General features: G+C 36.6%; 1 protein-coding gene across 9 annotated transcripts in view; it reads right to left on the minus strand.

Moving 5' to 3' along the window:
* Positions 1-574: 574 nt before the first annotated feature.
* The window catches only part of Cept1 (choline/ethanolamine phosphotransferase 1), a 41,976-nt gene continuing 17,369 nt past the window's right edge, over positions 575-25,181 (minus strand). For 4 of the 9 annotated variants that reach the window (XM_063281918.1, XM_006233117.5, XM_063281916.1 and 1 more), the window contains exons 4-9: positions 24,998-25,139; positions 16,737-16,821; positions 3,254-3,385; positions 2,710-2,868; positions 2,120-2,245; positions 575-1,338 (exon numbers count right to left, since the gene is read on the minus strand). In XM_063281918.1, coding sequence (XP_063137988.1) covers positions 1,219-1,338; positions 2,120-2,245; positions 2,710-2,868; positions 3,254-3,385; positions 16,737-16,821; positions 24,998-25,139 — 764 coding nt within the window. In that variant the 3' untranslated portion in view covers positions 575-1,218. Of the gene's footprint in view, positions 1,339-2,119; positions 2,246-2,709; positions 2,869-3,253; positions 3,386-9,549; positions 9,635-10,673; positions 11,351-16,736; positions 16,822-24,997; positions 25,140-25,181 lie in introns of those variants that run through there. The other 5 variants (XM_006233118.5, XM_006233116.4, XM_017590924.3 and 2 more) reach the window with 3 other exon arrangements.

The following is a 25,181-nucleotide window of genomic DNA, read 5'->3' on the forward strand; positions in this document are numbered from 1 at the left end:
TAACTGTATTAATGGAGGATTACCTGTCCTCCCCCTCACCCCCTTTTGTCTTAGATTATGTTTACATCCCAAGTCCTCAACCACTCCGATCTTCTGAGTCTTGTAGAGCCCAGACTGGCCTAAAACTCTAGTAAAGGATAACCTTGAACTTCTGATCCTCCTCCTACTTCTACCTCTGAGTGCTGGGATTCACTATTCTTTATACTAAAGCAACAGAAAATCTGTACACAATGAAAACAAGTGTAATTCGCAGAGAAAATCTGGCTCCTATATCAAAGTGTAGTCTAAATACCAAAAAGGAGAGTGCAAAGTGACAACCCCGTCTGGATAATTACTGAAATAATGGGGTAATGACTTCAAAATAAAGACCCACAGGTTGGAAAATATGAACATTTTCCATTTTTAAACGAGTTTTACGGTTTCTGCAGCACAGAGTAATTAAAGGCACATCATGACAACACAGCTCACCAGTATTTCCTTAATGCTAAAGAACAGAAATAAAATTTGTTTAACTTTTAAAAAACAACACTGAAAACTTAGTTTATTTTCCCCTGAATAAAACTGAGAAAAAGGCTGGTTCTGAGATCATATATTTATTTAAAAAAATAAAATGGATTGACAGTTACCACATTATCTGCATGCTAGCGAGATTTCCCAAGCCCGTGAGAAACACCATTTCTTGATCGATAATAAAATCACTTCCTCAACAATGTACAGACAGGAAACCTTTCCATCCAAGTTTAAGGTCTTTATCCCTGCTCTCACCTCACAAGCTAGTAGGATGTATGTGCCACAAGCTGAGCTCCTTACAAAAGAACGTCTGAGAAGACAATAAACAAGGTGTTACTAAAAGATGATGATTTGTTAAAATCATAAAGCAACCATCTTTTGGCCTGCAAAAATTTTACATTAGATTCACCATCACTGGGGATGTGCTCTCCTGATAGTGATATTCTGAATAATCACAAACACACGGTATTTTCCCTGCATGCTTTCTGGAGCCAAACCCTGTTTGACATCACATTCAGTTTACAGGATGTGACCTGAAATTCCCGTTCTAAACAGGACAGTTAGGGAGTGTTACCAGTGACAAAGAATGAAAGTTATATGACATTGATTATTATAAATTATATTTGTTCTTATCCACCCCCGGTCTCCTTAATATGTTCAAATTTCTTCTTGCAGGAAACATGAGCTTAGTAGAACCCAGATACATCCTTAGTGATGATTAGAGTGAGCTGTAGAGGTTTTAATTCTGAAGACATGTATATGCAGGTGAGATGCGATCTGGTTGCAAACACTGACACAGTAACGAATCAAGTCAAAGAAAGAGAAGACCTGGAAAGAGAAGAGATTTTGGTTATTCTCAGCATGTGCACAGGTCACCCCAAGCTTCCCAGAAGGACAGAAGGTGACTTCTGACTTCTCTCCAGAGTCACCTTTTGCTTTCATGCAGTTGAGTAAATCAGTTGCTTCCCAGTGTCCCCTTTATTAACTAAGGATTAACAAATTCTTCCCTACAAAGACAGTAATGATGTCAGGCTTTTTATTATTTAAGTTTTTGAGACAGAGGCTTCTATAGCCTAGGCAAGCCTCAATGTCAGTATGTAGCCAAGGAAGATCTTCAAGATCCCCTGGCTTCCACTTCCCAAGTGCTGGACCCTCAGGCATTGCCATCATGCCTGACGTTTTAAATACGGTGCTGGGGATCAAGCACAAGGCTTCATGCATTCTAGGCAAGCACTTCACTACTAAGCTATAAACTCAGCGTAGTATTTCAAGCTTTCTGAGTTGCATTCCCTATCACAATTGCTCAACTCTGCCCTGTAGCACGGCAGGCACAGACAATGTATAAATGACTATGGCTTCCCATAGTCTGAACTTCTGTTTTGCATACAACCAGAAATTTGGAATTTTTCAGTCTTAATGTAGGTATGACTTATAAGAATAACATGCATGTTGGCTAACATTAACATCATAAAGAACTCTCAACACATTACAAATGTGGTTTCTGGCGTTCCTTGTCTTTATTACCATTCTATTATCTCTTAGGACTGGCCTACTCAAACAAGAAAACAAGTAGCTTATAAATGTTGAAATAAGACAGTACAATACATACCAGGGCAATCCAAAGTACTATATATTCATCAATGAAGCTGTTAAAATACTGGTCCAGAAACAAAAGTGCTGGACCTATGAATGCTGTGTCATGCAAATGCATCTCACTTTTCGTCATGTGTGCAACCTGAGAGTAGAAGAAAATCCATGAAATAGATCCTTCCACTCTAGAACCGCCAGCAGCATTATAAATCAGTATTGTGCACATTATCAAGTTTCAAGAATGATTTAGCAACAGTTATCGAGTTTGTAAAACAATATTAAAATTGTATGAGAAAAGAAATAACTATGCCACATATGCTGGTGGAAAACACTTTAGTACAAAGAGGTTCAATGTGTGTCCACGATGAGACCGAAGAATGTACATAAACTGAATGTACATAAACAAATTAAAGAGTGGACAGGACACTGAAAAGGTATGGAGATTGCTCAACACGCAGTGTCAGGAGAGAGAGTAAAAGAAGCTTCTGCATTGACATGAGAGATTCTTATTGCAAACATTTGAACTACTTAGGAAGCCACAGAGTGAAATCCAGGTCCACAAGACCAAAATGAGATCAATATTAAAAAAATAAAAACTGAGGCACTTACCACAAGCTTATTAGTGATTTTAGCTGACACAAAACCAAATGTCAGTATATAAAGACATGGATGCTTTTCAAAAAGCTGAACTGCTGACTTCTTATAGATCATAACAGCTAATGTGATCACTGATCCAATGTGCAGAAAAGGAGAAAGGACACTTGTTCCCTGTACAGAGCAGAGTTAAAAGCATTTAATGCTGTCAAACACTACATGGATCTACCACAAAACACTTTTACCCAAACTTCCCAAAACTTCATAGTGGCTGCAATGAAAAACAGCTCCATGAACTATTAAGGTACAAACAGTCTGCACTTGGCAGGTGTTACTTATTTTTACATAGCATGCTGTACTTTCTAAAGTCATTTGTGTTGCTCCCATATACTCAAAATGTGTACATGTATCAGCATATAAAAGAAGGCATAAATATATATTTTGAAGGCTTAACAGAAATCCTTAGTTGATGGATGATTATCTGTCTTTTAAATGAAAAACAAAGTAATGGTAAGAAGTCTTGGTTTAGAAATCTCTGGAAATCTTAAGGTATACTCACTGCTATGGTTGATCCATTTTTGCCAACACCACCTGTGAAGATTACACGGAAGTAATTTGTACAGGAAAATATGGTCCCTGCCACAGTACAAAGTGCAGGAAAAAGTTTCATTTGGATATTCAGCACTGGAATCTTTAATGGGTAGAGAGAAAGACCAATTAAAATATATACACATTCAACTAAAAAAAAATAGTACAATCAAGTACTCATTCATACTTTCAAATATTCTCTATTCCTTATAGTTAATACTAATGTAATGAAAATCCCCCTCTCTTCTAATTATATAACAAATATATATATAACAAGTCTTAAAAGATGAGACTCACTCCTAACACAAAAACCCAATGTTATTAATTTGCACTGTAAGTTGAGTAAAGGTCTGTGAATGCATCTAAGTTCTGGCAACAGTGAATGAGGCTGTCTTGTAGAATTGTTCTATTCTGTTTTGTTTTCTTCCTTCCTTCCTTCCTTCCTTCCTTCCTTCCTTCCTTCCCTTCTTTCCTTCCCTTCTTTCCTTGCTTCCTTCCTTCCTTCCTTTAAGGGGGTGCCTTTACATTTCTTTGTATATTTTCTGAATTCCACCTCTAAATATGTAGTACCTTCCTAGTTGTTAAGACAGCATAGAGCATAAGTAATAAAGATATTTGTAAATTATATTTGAAATCAGCACAATACAGAAGAAAAAAGAGAAAAGTTCTATGCAGAAAAATTCCAACTCTGAACTCTGGGATATATAACCTGCTAATGAAAGCTGAGGGCAATTGAAGTGGCATTTACAGGTAAAAGCAAAAACGTTTAGGTCGAGTAGACCTAAACTGGTGCAGCTTTGCAAGTGTACCCCCAACTGTAATATGTTTAAGCTTTCAGTAAATAATACATTGCTAAATGACTGTACACTAAAAATGTGATTCACCTAAAGCAAGGTGAGGAATTTGTCTGAGTGCATTTATAAATATGCATTTAATCTTGCAAGCATAATATTCATAATTTAAAGTGGAAAGCATATTAAATGTTTGAGGTCACCAAAGAGTTTCTTCTTTTTTATATCCATTCTTTTTCTTTTATTGTTTTAAAATCTGTCGAAAGGTAAGATGAATTAAGATATACAGAAGTAATTATAAGAACAAGATTACAAAAGCTTGCAAGGCTTTGATAGATACTGTGGTTTTAAAATAAAAACATTTAAAACAGGTCAGTTTACACTATTTAAAACAGTTATTTGCCTATATTTTAAAACAAAACAGGATAGTAAACGTTTCTCTTTGTAATATAAAACTCCAATAAAATTGGGAAAACAAATCTAAAATATCTGCATGCTCCATTTCTTTAAAATTCTCAAGAACTCACTTTGTTTATACAACTCTATCCCCTCTTGTAAAACTGCAGCTCTAAAAAGAAAGTGGAACCCACTATTTGAATCTCAAGTCACATTAAGCAGGCTTTAATCATCTAAACGGAATAGCTCCACTTAAGACTTGAGAAATTTGTACAACACCCCAAACTCTCCTCCTTCTTTCCTAATTCTTATATCATTGTCCTACAGCCCTACAAAATTCAAGGTTTTCTAGAGAGGAGATAATAGTAATGAGGCTATGAACTACTGTAGATATTCTAGTTCAGAAAACTAGGGACACTCCTATCTAAATCTGATGCACATGTCTGTAACTCAATAATCTGCTCCTTTCCTAATGCCTCCTTTACCCCTCCAGAGACAATGAGTGTTTCTGGCAAAGCAAGAAATACAACACTTGCCTCCTAAGAGTATTACTGGATTACAGGGGGTATCCATATTAGAACCAGGGTATCAGAAGTCTGTATTTAACAGTCACTCATGCCACAACTAACATGATCAAACACTATGACTTGTATTTACAACTTGGGGACACTGCTTTAGGATCATAAATTTCTGTGTCCTTTGGAAGAAAGAATAAACACAAACACTGGAAGAGACAGGAAAATTAATACAAGGCTTAGATCACAGAGTAAGCCAGAAACTTACGACTCTGGAGCAAAGTATCCTAAACATTCATCATCAATTGTCATATTAGCTACATCCATTAAAATGCAAGTTCAAGTGCAGGGTTTAATTGAATTGGTTTAAATTATGAACATATGGGGGAGGGAGGCAGGAGTCATGTGGAAATCAGAGGATGACTTGTGGAAGCTGTTTCATCATGTGCATCCCAGCATCTGAACTAGGTTATCAGGCTTTAGTGGCAAATGTCTCTTCTATCTGAGTCATCTCTCCCACCCTGACTATGATAAGTGATCAGTATGCATTTCTGAGTGAATTCAGATCTTGCTCCTTTCTCTCTGTGCACTAAATCTGTGTTTTGTGACAATACAAAGAACTATCTTCCTTCCACCTTAAACACTTTGAAACGGAAAAGGTAATGTGCACAGGGAAATGTGAGGCAAAGTACAAGAAAGACTCAGGTGATCCCTGCAAACTGGCACCACTGATCTACTTAAAAACCAAACCAAACCAAACCACTTCAAGTGCGTTTCCATTTCCCCCACACAGGATCAAGGGAGGTGTGCACACTGTGTCTGTTCTAACTACCATCTCACTCATCATTATCATTACTAAACTGTACTTGCTCTACACAAATAGCTAAGGAACTGTCTGAACGCACCCTTGCCTCAAGCCTGCTACAATTTCAGTAGTCTTCCAACCTTGGGAAGATCAAGCATTCCCTTAAGTTCTCATGTCTTTTCTACTATCAGGGGGAAAATCATCTGGCCTTGTGACAGGCAGTGTATGCATGCACTCAAATACTATCAATGTATTACAACTGGTTTTAAACAGGTTAGTGAAAAAAGTTTTAAATTCTCAGCTCTTCTACCAAATGCAATGTATTTATTTTGTTAGATTTTGAAGATACATAGTAATTGAATAGGTTTTGTGGAAATAAAACAATGATTTTAAGAGTAGATATTTTATTGCAAAGAATGTAAAAATGCTTGTTTATAAATCATAGTAATGAATTTTTAAATTTACTTTAATAATGCATGCATGTGTGGATTTGTACATGTGGATCAGTGCCTGCGGGGGCCAGAAGAGGATGTCAGAACCCCTGAAGCTGAAATTATAGGTGGTTACCAGCCACTGCTATGGATTCTGGGGACTGAATTTGGGTTCCTACAAGAGCAGCACATGCTCTTAATTACTGAACCATTTCTCTAGCCTCATGTAAATTATAAATGAATTCTATGAAAAAAATTAAAAATGTTAACATAATTATAGCATCCATAACTTAAAAAAATTATTCAAGTGTAAAAGCACTTTCTTTTAGAAGTTTTCCATTTTATGGTTGGGTTGCAGCTCAGTGGTAAGTGCTTGTCTAGCAAACCTGAAATTTTTACTCCCCAGCACCAAAATAATGCCTTTTAGTTAAAACAGACAAATACAATGATATATATTTACACACTTAAAAGTTTACTACTGAATAAATGAATATATATATATGTGTATGTACATATATATTCATTTATTCAGTAGTAAACTTTTAAGCCAAGTTAAAAGAAAAAAGAGCTTAGATATTGCTAATCCTAAAATAAAAAATTCTGCAAAACTCAAAATTTGATTCTCAAATTCAGATTTTAGAACATTTCTGATTTCAGATTTTTCAGATTAGGAGTAAGTACATGCTGATATATATATTGTGAAATCCAAAATGACCCACAATTTGAAACACTTCTGTTCCCTAGCAGTTTGAGCTTTTTGAGAAAAAAAATAATTTCACTAAGTCTTCAGTTATTACAAGAAGTCAGGTTCTTTTAGTTTAATGATGCGAACATCACAATATAGAGATAATAATAGGTCAGGATATCTCTTTTCCTGACACATTCTAATCATAGTAGCCATATTAATTCTGAATTTGGACAGCATGGTCTAGAAATTAGATTTCAAAATATACTAAGTCACTTTCACAACTTTAAAACATATTCTGATAAGACCAGGCAAGGTACTAAACTGATCTAAGTCCCAGAACCTGGGAGCTGAGGGAAGGGGATTGTGAGCTCCATAGTAAGATTTTTGCCTTAAATACACAATCAAACACGGTAATAGGAGAAAAGCCACCCTCGAGCATGAATATTATCTTTACTACATGAATATTATCTTCACTACAAGAAAAGATGGGAGAAAATTTTGACATTTTGTTGCTACTGTGAGGCTGGGCTAAGAAGCCCAGGCTGACACAGTTAATTAGTTCACTGTGCAGTTGAGGACTGTTGCCTCTACCTCCCAAGTGCCGGGATTCTTTGGCCTTTGGAAAAAGTTGATTACATAGCTTACTTGTACAAACTCTACTGAGAAAGGGAAAAGCATATCTGAATCAATTTACTGCTAGGTAACCCTAAGAAATAAAATATGGGTATAACATATTTTACTTAACTATATAAAATATAGATATTTAAAAAATATATATATGTAATGCAGTACAATATTTAAGGATTAGTTCTATAAGCCAGGTGTTAAAACTGTTTTCAAAACATCAAGCAGAATTCTCATTTTATGGATATTAAAAATGCCTTTAAAAATTTAGGAATTTTATTTATTTTTAAGGCATCTAGAGAAATAATTTTATGTAAAACAAAGTCTATAAAACTAATAATCTATGGTGACAAGTGAAGGCTACGTAGAATTTAGGTTTTATAATGTAGTTTTTTTTTTTTTTTTCTTTTCTTTTTTTCGGAGCTGGGGACCGAACCCAGGGCCTTACGCTTCCTAGGCAAGCACTCTACCACTGAGCTAAATCCCCAACCCCTATAATGTAGTTTTAAGAAAACAAATCTACTTTTCCTTCTTAAAAGGCTAAACATTTTTTAAAAGCATGAATAAAAGCAGCTCATCTCTTAAAGGATAAATAAGGTAATAAATTTTTTCTATATTTTAGTCACAAAACCCAAGAGATGTCTACAGTGACATCTATGGCACACAATGTTACTGTGTACTGAAGAATGGTTGCAGAACTTTCCTGGCTGATTGCAAATTATTCTTATTCCCTTTTCTCTTTCTCTGAAAGCCCATCTCCGAACAAAAGGCAATCCATGTTTGGCGATAAATACGCAGGGAAGTACCTAATTTACCATTAGGAAGTGAATTGGGTAACGGGGAAGGCTCAGCAAGTTTCGTCTGTATTTTGAAATTACTCTGACTTTTAAGAATTATATTAATTTTAGGTTACTAACCATTTTTAGTACAACCACATCAAGTAACTAATAACGGTGGTAGTGCAGCAGCCAGCTGGTAAGCAGGGAGTACTAACTACCCTGCCCAATCTTTTTTTTTTTTTTTTAATCTTCCAAATGAAATTTATTTTTACTTTTGAGTGAGTTAACTATAATTTACATATTTAAATGAAGACTCTTAAACAATACTTGAACAAACTGTGACATGGAGGTGCTCTCCTTAATCCCAGCGGCTGGGAAGCTAAGGCAGAAGGATAATTTGTATGAGGACAATCTGATCCCCACAAAGAATAAGTCAAAGCAAAACAAGGCCCAAACCAGGAAAGAAAGCAACCACACCAGGAGCATCGGCTCTCACTGGGGCTTCTGACCTGCCTGGCACTGCCCTAAGAGCCGGCACACAGAACTCATTGTGCAGCAGGATCTGTCGTTGCCTCACCTGCAGATGAGGAGACTAAGCTGGGCAGCTATCAATGGGCAGAGGTTAGAGTAAGGAGCAATGGAGCCTGGATCAAACAGGCAGGTTGGTTTCAGAGCTTGTGTCTCTAGACCACATATATCCTCTCAGAGGCTCACAGCAGGTTAAAAGGGGGAATATTCACAGAGTAATATATTTCAGGGCAGGAAGAAAAAGTCCTGACATTTAAAATAATTCCATAACACTGACATAATTTGGCAGTAGTTTTTTCTGTGCCAGGGTAATTTACAATCTTAAATCCTAAATTTATTATTCAGCATTAAGCACATGATAGAGACCTAATAAAGCCATATAAAGGAGAAAAAAGAAAAAAAAGTGATTTAATTGTGTAAGTACTTAACTTACTTGTCACATTACCTGTTGTTTCCTTGAACGGAAAATAGGATGTCATTAAAGACTCAGATTCTCAATGGCCTTCAAAGCACACTTAATGTACACAGAACTCCAAAGAATATAATTCTCATGCTCTAAAAAGAAACTTCCTATTCTTTGCAGTAACTTTCATTCTCAGACAACAGTAAAATAATTTTGAACATTACCCTGAAACTGGATTACCCTATATTAGAAACACAAGCAGAAGATAACATGCATTACGTAGAATACACGATGTGAACAGAATTACCATAGATTGCCAAAAAGGTGGTCCTCCAATCACTGCCAGCAAATGCATGATTATTATGAAGATTTGCACTTCAGTCACATCAATTCTGATTAGGTACAAAAAGCCAAAAGAGCAGAATTACTCAAAACACAATTTCCAGTTAATCACTTGCAAGCAAAGCAGCATTCCTCTATCATGCACAACAGAAGATAACTCCAAATATGGAGGGAAGAGGAGGTATTTCAAAAAGGGGGAAGAAGAGGTATCAAAATTTTGATATCAACAAAATTATATAAAATCCATAGCCTTTTAAATTCAATTTGGTAAATTTCAGAGCAATAAAAACCCCCTCTCTTCAAAGCAAATTTTCTGTAACTTAACCTTTTCCACCAAAAAGAAAAGGTATATGTATGTATTAAAATTTGAGCATCAAGCAGAGAATTACATTGTATAGCTACACGGTAGGCTCTCTGCAGTAGCAACAGAAATGAACTTTAACTGAAAGAAAATAAACGTATTGTCCCCTAAATATATTCATTTACTGTCCACTGTGCTACTGCTGTGAAAAAAAAAAAAAAGTCAACCAATTCTGAATTGGATTCTTCCTTCCTCTCACTAGGTTAACTACCTCACATGAAGGACAGATGACTGAAAGCGGCTCAGGACGAGCTTTGAGATTATTGAAAATGACCTCATGGTCAAGAAGAGGCAGTGCAAAGGGATGGAGGCGTGGGGAGCAGGCAAGAGAAATTAGACGCCTGAAAGTTTGAAGAAAAAGGAAAAAAAAAAAAAAAAAAAGAACATGGGCAACAGGATTGAGGGACAGTGCCTACTCGGGTATTCCTTTCCTTCCGCAGCTCGGACTAGCACTTTGTATACGCTTGGGACTGACATTTTATTCTTAGATCCAAACACTGTAAGGGAAGAAATTTATTCTACCAGTACACGTTTTACAAGGTTATTCAATACAGTAGTTATGACAGAAAAGAATTAAATCCCTTAGTGAGTGAGTGGTTAGCTAAGCTCCAGTGTGTAGCTTTTCTGAGGTTGGCAGGGCAGCACCCTGAGTACTGAAATGGGAAAGTACCAAACATTAGTGAAAAACAAGTTCCAGAATGAGCACAGGCTATGTTTTGTGAAGAGAGAAAAAAAAAAAAAAGACTAATAAAGACTAATACTGGTTTCCTTTTGTTTGTACCAGTAGCTGCACAATGCATTTCTGGAAGTACATCAGAAACTAAGGGAAGTGTTGCCTCTGTGGGAAGGACACTGTGGGGCCTGTGAGGCAGCTGGGGACTAAGGGTATTACCAACGCTACACTTTTTTTATGGTGTTTTCTAACAAGGTGGATACTTTATTAACTATGAAAAAGTAAATCTAAGAAAAGCCAAATATCAACAGCAAGGAGGTTCAGTTTGTGCAGAACAGAGTCCCATTTACACAACTGATACTTAAAGCAGGTAGTCCATATGAACTGAGGATATGTAAGTTCTCACTCACAGAAGTAACTGGCTTGGAACCAGTCCTTTCAAAATAAAAACTACTGACCTTTATTTGCTGGTAAATGTTTTTTTTTAAAAAAGGAACATCTGACAGCAAATAATAATGTAATCATTTTGATATACACATTTATTGGAAAAAAAAGCTGTACTGAAGTAAGCTAAAAAGAGTCTGTGGAGCTGACCTGTAAGAGGTGACGCCAATAGGGGGTTACACTCAGTAGCAGACTCAGAGGACTAAGCAGGTACGTGTGTCAATGATGACCGGTTCTGTCTTGGGTGGAGGGTAGACATCTTACATTTTGCTGGACATATGAAGTTGCCTTTTGGAAGGGGAAGGGCCAGAAGTATAGAATTACAAAATTAAAATGGAGAAAGCTCACACATTTAATCTTTGTACTGTGGATGAGAGTAAAACGAAACAGGAAAGCTCTTTAAGGTTTCAAAGTATGTTGTCTAAGACAAAGTCTGGAAGACTTTCTAAACTATTCAGATATTGCCCCTGTATGTGGGAGAGAGGGCCAAGGAAAACTTACCAGTTAGTAGATAGGTGTATTTTTTTCCTATTTGCTTACGGATTTAGAACAAATGTGTGAACTCCCTTCATAAAAACTGCCATCATTGCTCCCAGAAGAATTAAACATAATCCAGTGCAAAGCTATCCTAAGGGCTGTGAACTAAAGGAAGCAGATGGCAGAAATGACAGCAATAAACAACAGCAACTGATGGTGTTAAAGAGATAGCCAGTTACACGGCACACGACTATGCCACCTTCCCAGCAAATCTCTCTCAGTGTGGACTGTGTACAGCAATGCTCGACAAGAGGGGCCTCAACCTTCATTGACAATCATGAAGATCCCTATCTAGAAGGGTATTTGTCTAAGTTGCAATGTGAGATTTCTGTAATCAGTTTTTGTTTTTAAGATTTGTCCTATTTCTGTATATTTTTCTGTGTGATTGGGCAATGTATGCACACCTATAGACAGGTGTGTGTGCAAAGGCCAGAAGAGGGCTTTAGATTCTGTTACATACGGAATCACAGGCCGGTGTTTTGTTTGTTTGTTTGTTTTGTTTTTTTTAAATGGCTGTGCAGTCACATGGGTCCTGAGATTGAGAAGCAAGTGTTCTTTACTACTTAGCTACCTCTCTAGGTCACTTAAATTTTTTTCACTATTATTTTGAAAATGGAGACAAAAGGTAATAATTTTCCACAATTAATAACTAGTCTTCAAACTCAAGGACAATAACCATCACTTAAGACAAAACATCCTTGAAGATAGAGATCTACAGCATAAGAGCACCTAAAACAAAGATATATTAATCTAAAATTAAAAGCCAAGTTTCTGTAGCATCAGTTTGCTACAGCCTAAAGCTTCAGAGGGAAAATAAAATTTTCTTATCTTTGAAGATGGGTTGACATCTTTATTACAATCAATACCTCATTTGTATTGATTTAAAACAATTTACTATTTCTACCTACTTTTAACACATTGTTAACGGACAAGAATTTTCTCAGGGACTGTGAACAATACAAAATGTAAACTCTTGTCAGGCCATATCTAAACTACTACAGGCCAGATACACAAACACTGACCAGATGGCTATCGGAAAAAAGGATGGGAAGGAAAAACAAAACAAAACAAAAAAAACAAACCAAAAGGCAAAAACCTATAGATTGTGGAGTCTAAACTTTCCTAGATTCTGGATGGAATGACTATGAAGATGGCAGTCCAAGGAAGGTCAAAATCATGGGTCAATCATTTCTTCAACATCTTGTCATTATTTTATGTTATAAGTATGGGTGTTTTGGCTGCATATGTTTATGGACAGAGTGTGTGTCTGTGTGCCTGTACGTGTGTCTATGTGTCTGGTGTCTGCAAAGGCTAGAAGAGGGTGTCAGATTCTCTGAAACTAGAGTTACAGACAGTCATAAGCCATAATGTGAGTGTTGGGAATTGAACTTGGGAAAAGCAGTCAATGCTCTGAACTGCTAAGCCACAGCAACTTGTTCCTAACAACATAATTCTAAGGATATAGCCAGGAGAACAAACCAGGCATGGTGGCACTGACCTGCACTCTGTAGGCTTAAGCATTAGAATTGCAAGTTCAAGATCAGCCAGCTTGGGTTACATGGCCAGACACTGATATAAAGAGAACAAAATGTCCTTACATGAATATGAGTCACTTTAACCTCTAAATAAGGGAACCGTGAATTCTTTAGCTGACATAAAATTCTCAGGAGCCACTGAATAAATACTACAGGTTGGCAGATTAGAAAATTCCCTATCAGGGCAGTTATTATATCAGAGAAAGACATACAAGTAATAAAATTACAAGTAATAAAGTGGAATAACCCAAGCTACTTAATTAAATTTGCTAAACTGTGAGGAACTTTCCTGACCCTCACCATAGTGCTGAGGATGAACTCAGGGCCTCATGTGGGAGGATCAGCACTCTATCACTAAGTGTCACTCTACCACTAAGTGACAACCCAGCCTCTGACTAATTTCCAAGTTTCGTCTTAGTCTCATCTTCCAGAGAGATAGTAAATGCACAAATGCATTTGGCTTGAGTTCTAGTTCCATTTGTAATGAGGGATACTAAGGCATCCACAAGAGATAACAATACTCATCGTCTTTTCCCGGAACTTAACAAAGCTTCCCCTCCAACATGAGAAGATAATCTTATCCACCTTTCTTCTACGTTTGTTATAAGTTCTTTTAAAGATAATGCTTGCAGCTAATGTGTAGGTATGGCTATGTCTATTAAGATGAATACTAACTGTAACTGTTCTGTAACTTGGGCTTATTATTAGCTTAACAGAGAATATGCAGTGGGTATAAGTTCACAGTAGAAAAAAGAAACAAACAAACAAAACCCAACACCTACTTTACTTTGTACAATCTGACTCATAATTTTATGCTAACAAAAACAAGCTTTTCCCTTAAAAATCATCAACTTGAAGGACTCATATTCATATGAAACATTTTCAATGATTAGGATATTACTAACTACAGATTTGTTTGTAAATGTATGTGTCAGTCAAATGTTATGGGTGAGATGCAGTGCTAAGGGACTGAAAAGGTCAGCAGAGGTAGTGTACTTTCTGCCATCCATAAGGGGCAAGTGGCACCAGCTTTGAATGAAACAAGAGAATGTTAACCACACAGCTCAATGACAGCTAAAGGATTGTTAATTCAAACACTGTATACATAGAAAACAAATCTGTTCAGATTTTAAATAACCAGAAATGTTAAAAACAGGATTACCTACTACACTGAGCATGGATCCTCAGATTTTCTGAGAAAATTAAAAAGAGAAAGCCCACTGAAGACTGTAAATAGAGACAAACTTAGCCAAAGTCCTCTGAAGCAGGAGAATTGGGATAGCTCAGACTTAAGGGGCAGCCTTAGAAACAGAAGAACCAAGGCTTTTCTCAGCTCATTTAGCACCATCTGTGTGCAGTTAAAGAACTGCTGTCCCACTGAAGAAATCTGTGTCGTGCTGGAAAGTGCCAAGGCTTTAAAGTAAAGATTCTATGTCACATATAGCGACATTAGTGCATTATGTGTTTTTAACACTTTCCATCTTTACAGCCCCTAGGAGGTCAGAACATTATGGAAGTGTTGTTCTCCTACCATTCTGAAACTCTTTAACTTTTTTTTTCTTTTTTCTTTTTTTCGGAGCTGGGAACCGAACCCAGGGCCTGAGCTAAATCCCCAACCCCTTTAACTTTTAATCTACCAATCAGTTGAGAAATGTTTGTCCTATGTGTATATGTTCACTACCAGTTCTGGGTGACGGTTCTGTAGTACAATGTTAGCAAACACTGTTAGTGTACAGTACACAGTAGAGGATGGTTTCAAGGCTAGTAAATTCATTTAGAAAAAAATAGTAACAATTCTTCTAAAGCATTCTTCCTCCACTTGGAAAAAACTAAATGAGCATACCTAGTGATTTAATTTCAGCACCTAGTGATTTAATTTCAGCTAATAAGATCACTAATCACTAAATGAATGATCAAGTAAGACAACCTAATAACCATATGTGAAAACAGCATATCTAGAGAAAATAGAGCGTACTTAAAATTTTTTAATCACATTTAAATGTAGTGGTTTCCAAAAATGTTTTAGCATAGCCCACAGGGAAACATTCCCTAAACATCACAATGGTGCTGGGGGTCATTCATGGCTCTGGGTATGCTAGGCAAACACTCAACCACTGAGCCACATCCTGAGCCAAATGTCTGTTATCTTTGTTTTCATTAAAAAGGAAAGATAATAACATGGAAGTAATAATGCTGCCTATTTTCTGACTGTTAGCTTTATTGATTAGCCATAAGCAATAATTATTGAGCTATCAAAAACAATTTGTCTAGACAATTACAATGAGCATACAGCTAAGGTCTTTGGTAAGAGAAGGGTGAAGAGGGGCAGAATGAGGTCTAAATAGTTATGCAAACACAGTGTAAATTCAAGTGAAAATGCCTTTGTTCTGTTCCTGGAACCTAATAATAAATGTTTCAGAATTCTCCACGTCCCAAGGCTATTTTGTCTCCACGAGTATCCTCGCTGTCTCTGACTAACTGGGTTTAGAATGCTGTAATGTGCTCTTCAGAAAGTACTCTGCTGACAAAGTGGAAGAAAGGTAAGGGCCTGGATGGTCGGAATGAGTTGTCAGGTTTTCACATGAACAAATATTCTCCAACATTCTTGAATGACAAAATAAGATGAATGTCAGTTCTAGTCCTGCTGGTAAACAAAGTTCCCTGTTACAGTTTAAGGGACTTTGGATTACCTGTCCAGGGAAACAGTCCCTAAACATCACAATGTCAAAACTACAATTCTAACATGGGAGGGGAAAAATCTGTATATTAGCAGATAGCACTGTATTCAGGAAATATGGATCTATTGGGGGAAAGAAGGATAAAGGGAAGGCATTCAAAAGATGGCTACAGTAACAAAAGGGTTGAGAGTAATTTCAAAATCACAAGAAAGGAAAAAAATTAGAAGAAACAGAATTGAGGCGATATAAGTCTAGCTTCCAGCCTAAGTTTGACTTATTTTGTTTGTTTTATTTACACTAAGATTGTTAATCCAAGCAGAACTACAGTAGTGAAAGAACATGCTAAGAAGTTAAGAAACTAAGCAGAATGTTTTCTAAATGAATAAGGAGGTCACTTAATTATGTAAAAATCAAAACTCTGCTTGCTGTTTCCAAATAGTAATATATGTATAAATAATCAATCAAATGCATATATATTTCTTTCATACATATGAAAGAAAAGATAAATATGATAAAAGATAAAAATGGTGGAAAGGTACTTGTTTTTAAAAATATCACATAGATTGCCAACAACATTAAGTCCTATAGATAAATGGATACCAAATTGTCATCCACATCAGAAATAGTGCTTTCTGAAAAGTTTTGTTTTATATATATATGTGTGTGTATATGTTTTATATATACATATATGTATATATACACATACACACACACACACATATATATATAATGTATGTATATATAGTGGATTTTTATTGCCCTATTATTTTAAAATAATTCATTTTCTAATAACATTTATCTGTAAAATACCACCAAAAACATTTGAATTTTCACTTCTTCAATTATTGTGTGCATGACAAAGGTGCTGTCTTAATTGAATTCACGCCATTGTTCATTAGACTGCATTAATATTCTAGCAGTTACCGTGAAGTTCCAGAACCAAGGCCCCACGGTTCCTGAGAGAAGCTGGAATAATATAATTAGGATCTGGGACTCTGTAACATCCAATCTATGTATAAGGAAACAAACATTTCAAAATAACTTTACTCAGATATTTTTCTAATGAGCCCTATTAAAACTGGTAGCAAAAACTAGACTTCAAAGGAAGCATTCCTTTTACAAAGACATTCAGACTAAATGACACAATTTACGTGTTCTTATGATATCCTTGTACATACACAAATATTTCTTATTCAAATCACATTAGTAGTTTAAAAGATTGAACTTTAACACACTAAAATGACTTGTAACTAGTACTAAGAATATAGTGGATTACTGACGAGTGGCAAATGTTACTTGTTATGCAATTTCATTACATCATAGGTCCTTCTAGAAATAGAAACCATGCAGACCTTCTTGGAGATAGCTACATTCCTAGCCCCTAAATTCTGAAAGTTTCAATTTTATTTCTGAGTTGAAATAGAGATACCTAAAAAGTACATTTGAATTGAATCTAGGACATTATTTAATGAGATATAAAGGAATTTAAATAACAGTTTGTGATATGTAAGTTATTCATCTTTCCCCAGAATAATTTATTACACCCAATTTTGGAATCAAACCATGGTCCTTCCTTGTGCAAGTTAGGAAGCAGTTTACCATGGAGCTAGTAGTACATCTTCAGTCCCTTTGCTTCTTTATTTACTTCTTTATTTCAGAGCTAGAGTCTTTAGAGCTTAAGGCAGCCTAGAAACTTCTGTGTGTCATAGGTGGCCTTAATCTACCTACCTTACCTACCTAATGTTGTAATTCTGTGCTTGTAGCACCTTGGAAAACACTTAGAAAAGAAAAAAAATCAAAATCCTTATCTCAGCTGGTCTCAAAATCTGTATTTATCCCAACCCTTACCTTCCAGAGAGCTTATAACCATGCCCTATTAATCCTGTTTCTTAGGTTGGAAATGGTGCCCAGGTTGGAGATAGAACCGAGAATTTTGTGCACGCTTAGGCAAGCACTACCCCAACTGACTTACATTCCACCCCACTGGCACCCAATTTTCCTAGCTCTTCTATCTCTAAACATTTAGGTAGGTCCGTGTGGGAAATAAAAAGTGACAAACAATAATATAATGAAGACCTATTCTGGATGGAGAAAAAAAATCAAATAGGCAAGCTGGATCACTATTTCCAGATGATATCATAGTATATATAAGAGACCCCAAAAATTCTACCAGATAACTTCTACAGCTGATAAGCAACTTCAAAGTGGCTGGGTATAAAATTAACTCAAACAAATCAGTAGCCTTCCTTTATAGTTGTAAATTTATTTAATAGAAATAAATGTTTTATGGTTATCATTTGTAGTTAAAATGAATGTAAAATCTTAGTAATACGGACTGAAAAGTGCAATAAAGATGCTGTGGAAAGCAATATTCCACTTAGTTCTAAGTTCACTACAAGTAATATAATAAAATGAATATACTCAAACTTTATTGGTGGTGAGACCATCTAACATAAAAGCCCAATTAGGGCTGACAATGTAGCTCAGGAAAAGAGCACTTACCTAGCACAAGAAGGCTCTGAGTTCAATCCCTAGCATGCAAACCAGAAACCAAACAAACACACCAACAAAAAATTCTGGAACATGAAGATCAAAATGTACTGCCCTGTGTTTTTTAGTTTTTTGTTAACTTGAAACAAGTTAGTGTCATCTGAAAACAGGGAAACTCAATTGATAAAAGGCCTCCATCAGATTGGCCAGTCTAGACAAGACTGTGCAGCATTTTCTTCATTAGTGATTGATGTAGTACAGCCCGGAGGGTGAATACTCCCCTGGTAAGGCAGTCCTGAACTGTGTAAGAAAGCACGCTGAACAGTCCTGGAGAGCAAGTCAGTAAGAACACTCCCTAATTGCTTCTGCTTTAGCCTCTGTCTCCAGGTCCCTGCTTGGCCTTGCCTTCATAATGGACTGAACTATAAAATGAAATAAACCCTTTTCTCCAAAAGTTGTTTTAGTTAATGGCCTTATTTCAGCAATAGAAAATAAAAAGCATGTCCTGAGTTCAACTTATAACCCCAACTCGTAATCTGAAGTTTTTACGTCTTTGTCTGCTCAAAATAATTTAGCAAATGTTCCACTAAGTGTGGTGCTGCACTTCTGTAATCCCAGCACTTGGGACGCTGAACCAAAAGGATGGCCATGAGTTTAAGGTCTGCCTACTCACAGTGAGGTCTAGGACAGCATGAACTAGAGAGAGACCCTATCTCCAAACAGCAACAACAACAGCAGCAGCAACAACAACAACAACAACAACAACAACAACAACAACAACAACAAACAGAAAACCCCGAGGGTCATGCCTATATAGGGTGGGAGATTTTTTTTTTAAGGCCAATTTTTGGCATAAATATAGTGTTTTCCTTTTCTATGTATTTTAAATTTTTTAATTGGATATTTTATTTATTTACATTTCAAATGTTATCCCCCTTTCCCGGTTACTCTCTGCAAGCCCCCATCCCATCCCCCTTCCCCCTGCTTCTATGAAGATGCTCCCAGAACTTCCCACCCATTCCCACCTCACCACCCTGGCATTCCCCTACACTGGGGCATTGGGCCTCCCCAGGACCAAAGGCCTCTCCTCCCATTGATGCCAGATAAGGCCATCCTCTGCTACATATGCATGCAGCTAGAGCCATGGGTCTCTCCATGTGTACGTTTTGGTTGGTGGTTTAGTCCCTGGGATCTCTGGGGTGGGGGTGTGGGTCTGGTTGGTTGGTATTGTTCTTTCTATGGGGTTGCAAACTCCTTCAGCTCAGTCAGTCCTTCCCCTAACTCCTCCATTAGGGACCCCATTCTCAGGTCAATGGTTGGCTGCAAGCAACTGCATCTGTATTTGTCAGGCTCTGGCAGAGCCTCTCATGAGACAGCTATATCAGGCTCCTGTCAGCAAGCACATTTTGGCATCCACAATAGTGCTGGGTTTGGTGTCTGTATGTGGGATGGATCCCAGGTAGGGCAGTGTCTGGATGGCCTTTCTTTCAGTCTCTGCTCTATACTTTGTCCCTGTATTTCCTTTAGACAGGAGTAATTCTGGGTGAAAAATTTGGAGATGAGTGGGTGGCCCCATTCCTCCAACCAGGGGCCTTCCCTAACCTCTGGATATGGTCTATACAGGTTCTCCCTTCCCTTTGTTGGGCATTTAAGCTAATCTCAACTTAAATTATTTATAAGCATATTTCATTTAAAAATGATTTTGCTGGGCATGATAGCATACACCTTTAATCCCAGAAATCAGGAAGAAGGGCATGTAAATCTCAGACTTTGAGTCCAGCCTGGTCATGAGTTCTAGGCCAGCCAGTGTAGTGAGGGCCATACAATAAGAGTTTATCTTGATAACTAAAAACAAAATTAATTCTACATATATGCCTGTATGATATCAATGTAAAAAACAAACCACCTAGATATAGAGTGTTTAAGACTAATGAACAGAAATAAGAACTTTCATGTAATTTCAACCATAGTCATTTAAAGATGATTGATTACAAATGAGTTTCAAATCACAATAGTTCTCTTTTAAAAAACAATGCTGTTATAAATGAAAGAGGAATACAATATATCTCACAGCACACAATACTCCTCTGTCTCAGGGTACAGAATGAATTCTATTCACTTTCAGCATGTCTGTTGCATCTGGCACTACCCAACTCCAGGTCATTTGAAGAGACTTTGTACTTCTGTGTTTCTATGTCAACTCATAACACATTTCTTCTTTCAACAGACCGGCTTTTCTATTGAGTCCTCTGACTTTCTATCTTTCTCCAATCCTTCCTAACAAGGCAGTAAAGGGCTGGAGCAGCATCGACTCAGTCTACATGGACGGTGTGACAAGGGTCTGGCAGATGTCAGAGTCACTAACGTTTTCTGGGGAAGGAGGTTTTAGCTCTACTGCAAAGTACTGAAAGCTGCAGCCCATCAGCTTCAGAGCTGTGCAGGCAAAGAATACTCTCCTCAAAGAGCTGGATTTAAACGGAAAGTGTTAGCCACAGAGGATGGTCTATTACATTTACAGGCCACAAGGTGTTGGATTCCACAGAGATGGAGAAGAGGTGGCTGTGGCTGCCAGGAGAGAGTGCTGGGAACCAAAGCTTGGTCCTCTGAAAGAACAGTGCACACTTTCAACTATTGACCCATCTCTTTAGTCTTTATGAATGAAATGTTTCCTCCATTTGTCCAAGATACTATGAACTTAAAATAGGAACTAAAAACAATGAGACCAAGAAGAACAAAAATGTCTTTTTCTTTACTTTCTGAGAAAGGTTCTCCCTGTGTAGCCCAGGCTGTCTCTGGGCTTCCAATATTCCTCCCTCAGCTACCAAAGTTCTGGTGTGCACCACCATGTCCATCTCCCCAAGCTTCTTATTTGACATTCTGTTGTATTAGAATACTGAGAGGATAAACATCTGAATTTATTACATGTAAAGTAGAAATGTTCAGGACCCCTTTTACCCATGAATAAACGGCATTAAAACAATTCAAATTAAAGTGTTCAAAAGTAGTATTTCTCAAGAGAAGATGGCTTTCATTTTCCCTAAGAAAATCTAGAAAGAAGCTATATCTAAAAATGTCTTTACTTAAACCACTGCTAGGCAAAAAGAATGTTTTCTCTTTCATGTATACAAAGTTGGCTGAATTTAATCTATCTTACGCTTAACTATATATGGTCATGAGAAGAACATGTGAACTCTTGTGAACTCTAGTAGTTCCAGGGAGCAGGGTGGATTTATGTATTCTCTATCCTCTAGGGTACTGTTTTGTTTTCCTTTTTTATTTTTTGTTTTAGGTATATGAGTACACTCTAGCTGTACTTCAGACACACCAGAAGAGGGCATCGGATCCCATTACAGATGGTTGTGAGCCACCATGTGGTTGCTGGGAATTGAACTCAGGACCTCTGGAAGAGCAGTCAGTGCTCTTAACCGCTGAGCCATCTCTCCAGCCCCCCTTTTTTATTTTTTGATGAGTAGCTAGTTATGTGTAAAGTACTAATGGTATTTTCCCATGCATGCTGTAGTAGTTCATTTTTACTATCACATGAAGGCATTTCAGGATTATTTCAAAATGTACAATTTTCCTTATGATAGCTGATTTAAATGTAGGTGTTGTATTTGCTTTGGCTTTGATAGTACCAAGTATTACTAAATTAAATTAATTTTAATATTAGGGATTGAACCTGGAACTTCAGGTATACTAGACAAGCTTTCCACCACTCAGTTATATGCTATCCAAGAATATACAGTCTTGGATCTCAACCTATCTTGCTCCACAAATCACTCTTATTTCCTGTTTCCCAGTAATTTCAATCTATTTTCTAGTGATTTCTATGGCATGCTCGATGTGTGTGTGTGTGTGTGTGTGTGTGTGTGTGTGTGTGTGTGTCCTCTGCCCTCTCGCATTTTATGAATAATGTGATGGAGATTGTAACGAAACGTTACCTTACTTATCCTGCTACAATCTAGTCCTTACCTCATCACTACACAGAAATAATATGGATCATTCACACTGCCAAATTCAGAATACACGTTTTTATTCTCATTTTGAATCCTGGCAGCTCCAAGCATCATTTATTCTTGAAATTCATGAATCTCCTGGCTTTACATCCCAATGAAAATCCTCCCATTTTGGTTCTTCAGCCCCCTTTCCAAACGCCCTCTGTAAGTTTTCTACTAGTCTTATACTACTTATAATAACAACATTCTTTACAGACATTTTTCTGGATAGAATTCACCACTTAAATAGGTTTTTTTCTCCTAAAGTGCCTTTGTCCAACTTTCCATGCAACCTCCTAGTGAAGGGAAGTTGTGGAGATATCAGTGTAGTGTCTGCACTTGTATTCATTCCCTACACCTAGACAAAGACTATATCCTATAGTGTCTACCCACTAAGTCTTTTCTCCCACCCATCCCTCTGCCTACAAGAACATTGCCCCTGCATTAGTACAGGCTTTGCAGCACCTCAGGTTAATTATGCTGACCTTTACTAAGGGGTCTTTTGCTTTTGTTATAGATAACCTTAGTTTACTCTCTGTCACATTGCTAGACCTTTCTAAAGGTATTTCTTGTCATTTCCTAGCTTTAGGTCTTACAAAAGTTCCTTGCAGATGAGGACAAAAGGCAAATTTCTTGTCAGAGTAGAAAAAGCAAAAGATGTTCTGAGTCTGTGTCAGTCTTATCCCTGCTACTCCCTTACTCATCTTATGATCTAACTACATGGGACTGCAGTTTTCCAAGTAAGAACTTTATCACAGGCAATCCTAAGACTGAAAGATATAAAGCTGTGATATTAAACTGTTCCTACAACTACTGTCTACAACTGCTTTTGTTTTGTTTGTTTCTTTCTTTCATGCTTCTTTCCCCCTCCCTTCAGTTCCTAAACGTCATGGCATTTCTGAGAACCCAGCAGCACTTAAACTTACAACGGAATTATGAAAATCAAATGATCTTAGAATTTTTAACATTTTGTGGCTTTACCTAAAGTAGAAGACGAATATGAAAATATTATAAGACAAAGGTCATGAAAACATTATTGAAAACAAAGCAACTATAAACATTCAATCACTGCTTTCTTTACATTAGAAGGCTGCCATTTCCTGAGTATGGATCACTTCACATATGACCGAAGAAGGCACTGACAAAATTTCAACATGGACACTCATGCCACTGCCTTCTAACAGACCTTAAAAGACTTTAAACATACTCTCTAAATCTTTTGCTTTGAAATTACTCAGAGATTTCTTCTAAAAATTTAACACCAAAAATATCAGTAACCATGTATTTTATTAAGTTCTACTTAAAAGTTGTGGAAGAATTTACTCTTACTGCATGTTTGTGCCTTTACTTGTTTAGTTATCTCAATGGTCCCTAAGTTCTATTTTTAAAAATTTAGCAAAAATTATGTGAATGGAGTATGTGGTAAGCAAGTGAATTTCCACGTAGTTTTAAGCCCTTTTGAGGTCTATTAAAATAATTCTTGCTGGTGATCCAAGTAAGGAAATACATACATACATACATACATACATACATAACGATTAGGGATTCAGGGACTATGTTAAAATGTGTTGTGGTCAGATAATTTTTATTGACATTTCTTGAATATAGCCTTTTCTTTAAAAAAATTATATTTATCCCAAACCAAAAGGAAAGAATAAATACTATAATAATTAATTAAAAACCAGATGGTGGGGGCACCCGAGGTGTCTCACGACTATCTTTAATTACAGTTCTAAGGGACCCGATGTCTCTTTCTGTTTCTGAAGACACTGAATGCATGTGATACACTGAATGCATGTGATACACTGAATGCATGTGATACACTGATATATATGCAGGCAGAACATCCATACAAACCAAATAAAAATAAATCTCACAAAACACACAAACAAAAACAAAGCTTAGATGGCGAATGCCATCCTTAATCACATTCTCAAATTAGTTTACACTAATCAGTATGAAAAGTACCGATCAGCAGGTAGAAACTCTCCATTCAGGTCAAAATGTTTGTATGTATTTCATTTGTAAATTCTCAGCTATTTTGTTGGCAGAAAAAACATTGTACTATCAAACAAATTGTTAAAAGATTTTTCTTGTGAAGAATTGTAAATAAACAGTATAAAATACTAAAATATAATTAAATCACGGTATTTAAAGAAAAGGCTTGTTTCTTGCTTTCAACAACACTCCCATTTCTGAAAACAAAAAGCAAAACTCTATTTTTAATCATGTGATGATTTACCAGAAAAGAGGTTCAGACCTGATGGAGCTGACTTACAGTTAAGTGCTAGGAACTGAACTCAGGTATTCTGTAAGAGCAGGTATGCTCTTAACCACTGATCTATCTATCACTCCAGTTCAGAAACTCTTTTCTGAAAATAATTTTTACATGTCAAAATAAGACATGGAATTAAGGTAAAAAGAGACAGTTGAATAAAAATGTAAATTTGGAAAGACTTGTGAAGATGAGTGAGGCCTATTGCTTTTTATTATCCTTTCGAAATGCTTACTGGATGATTCTGGTACTTCGTTCCCGAAGGAATACAAAAGAGAGATGACAAAGAGAAAATAACTTTAAATAGTTTACTTTAAAAACTTAAGTTACTTTAGTGATTTGATCAATTCTTAATACTTATTATCTATAAGCAATATTTTCCATATTTAAAAACAGCAATAAAATCACCATTAAGTATTACTTACATTCCAAATCGCAATGTTCCAGAAACGTATGTTTGCCAGTGTGCACAGTAGAACATGAATGTCCCAGCAAAACAACAAAAAAACATCCAGTCAGGATTTGTCCCAAGTTGCACTGCAATACACGTTCCAAGAACCACAAAAACTGCAGAAGAAAAACGACGATGAGAACTGAATGGCATCAGTA

The sequence above is a fragment of the Rattus norvegicus genome, chromosome 2 (assembly GCF_036323735.1).
Source record: "Rattus norvegicus strain BN/NHsdMcwi chromosome 2, GRCr8, whole genome shotgun sequence".
NCBI lineage: Eukaryota > Metazoa > Chordata > Mammalia > Rodentia > Muridae > Rattus > Rattus norvegicus.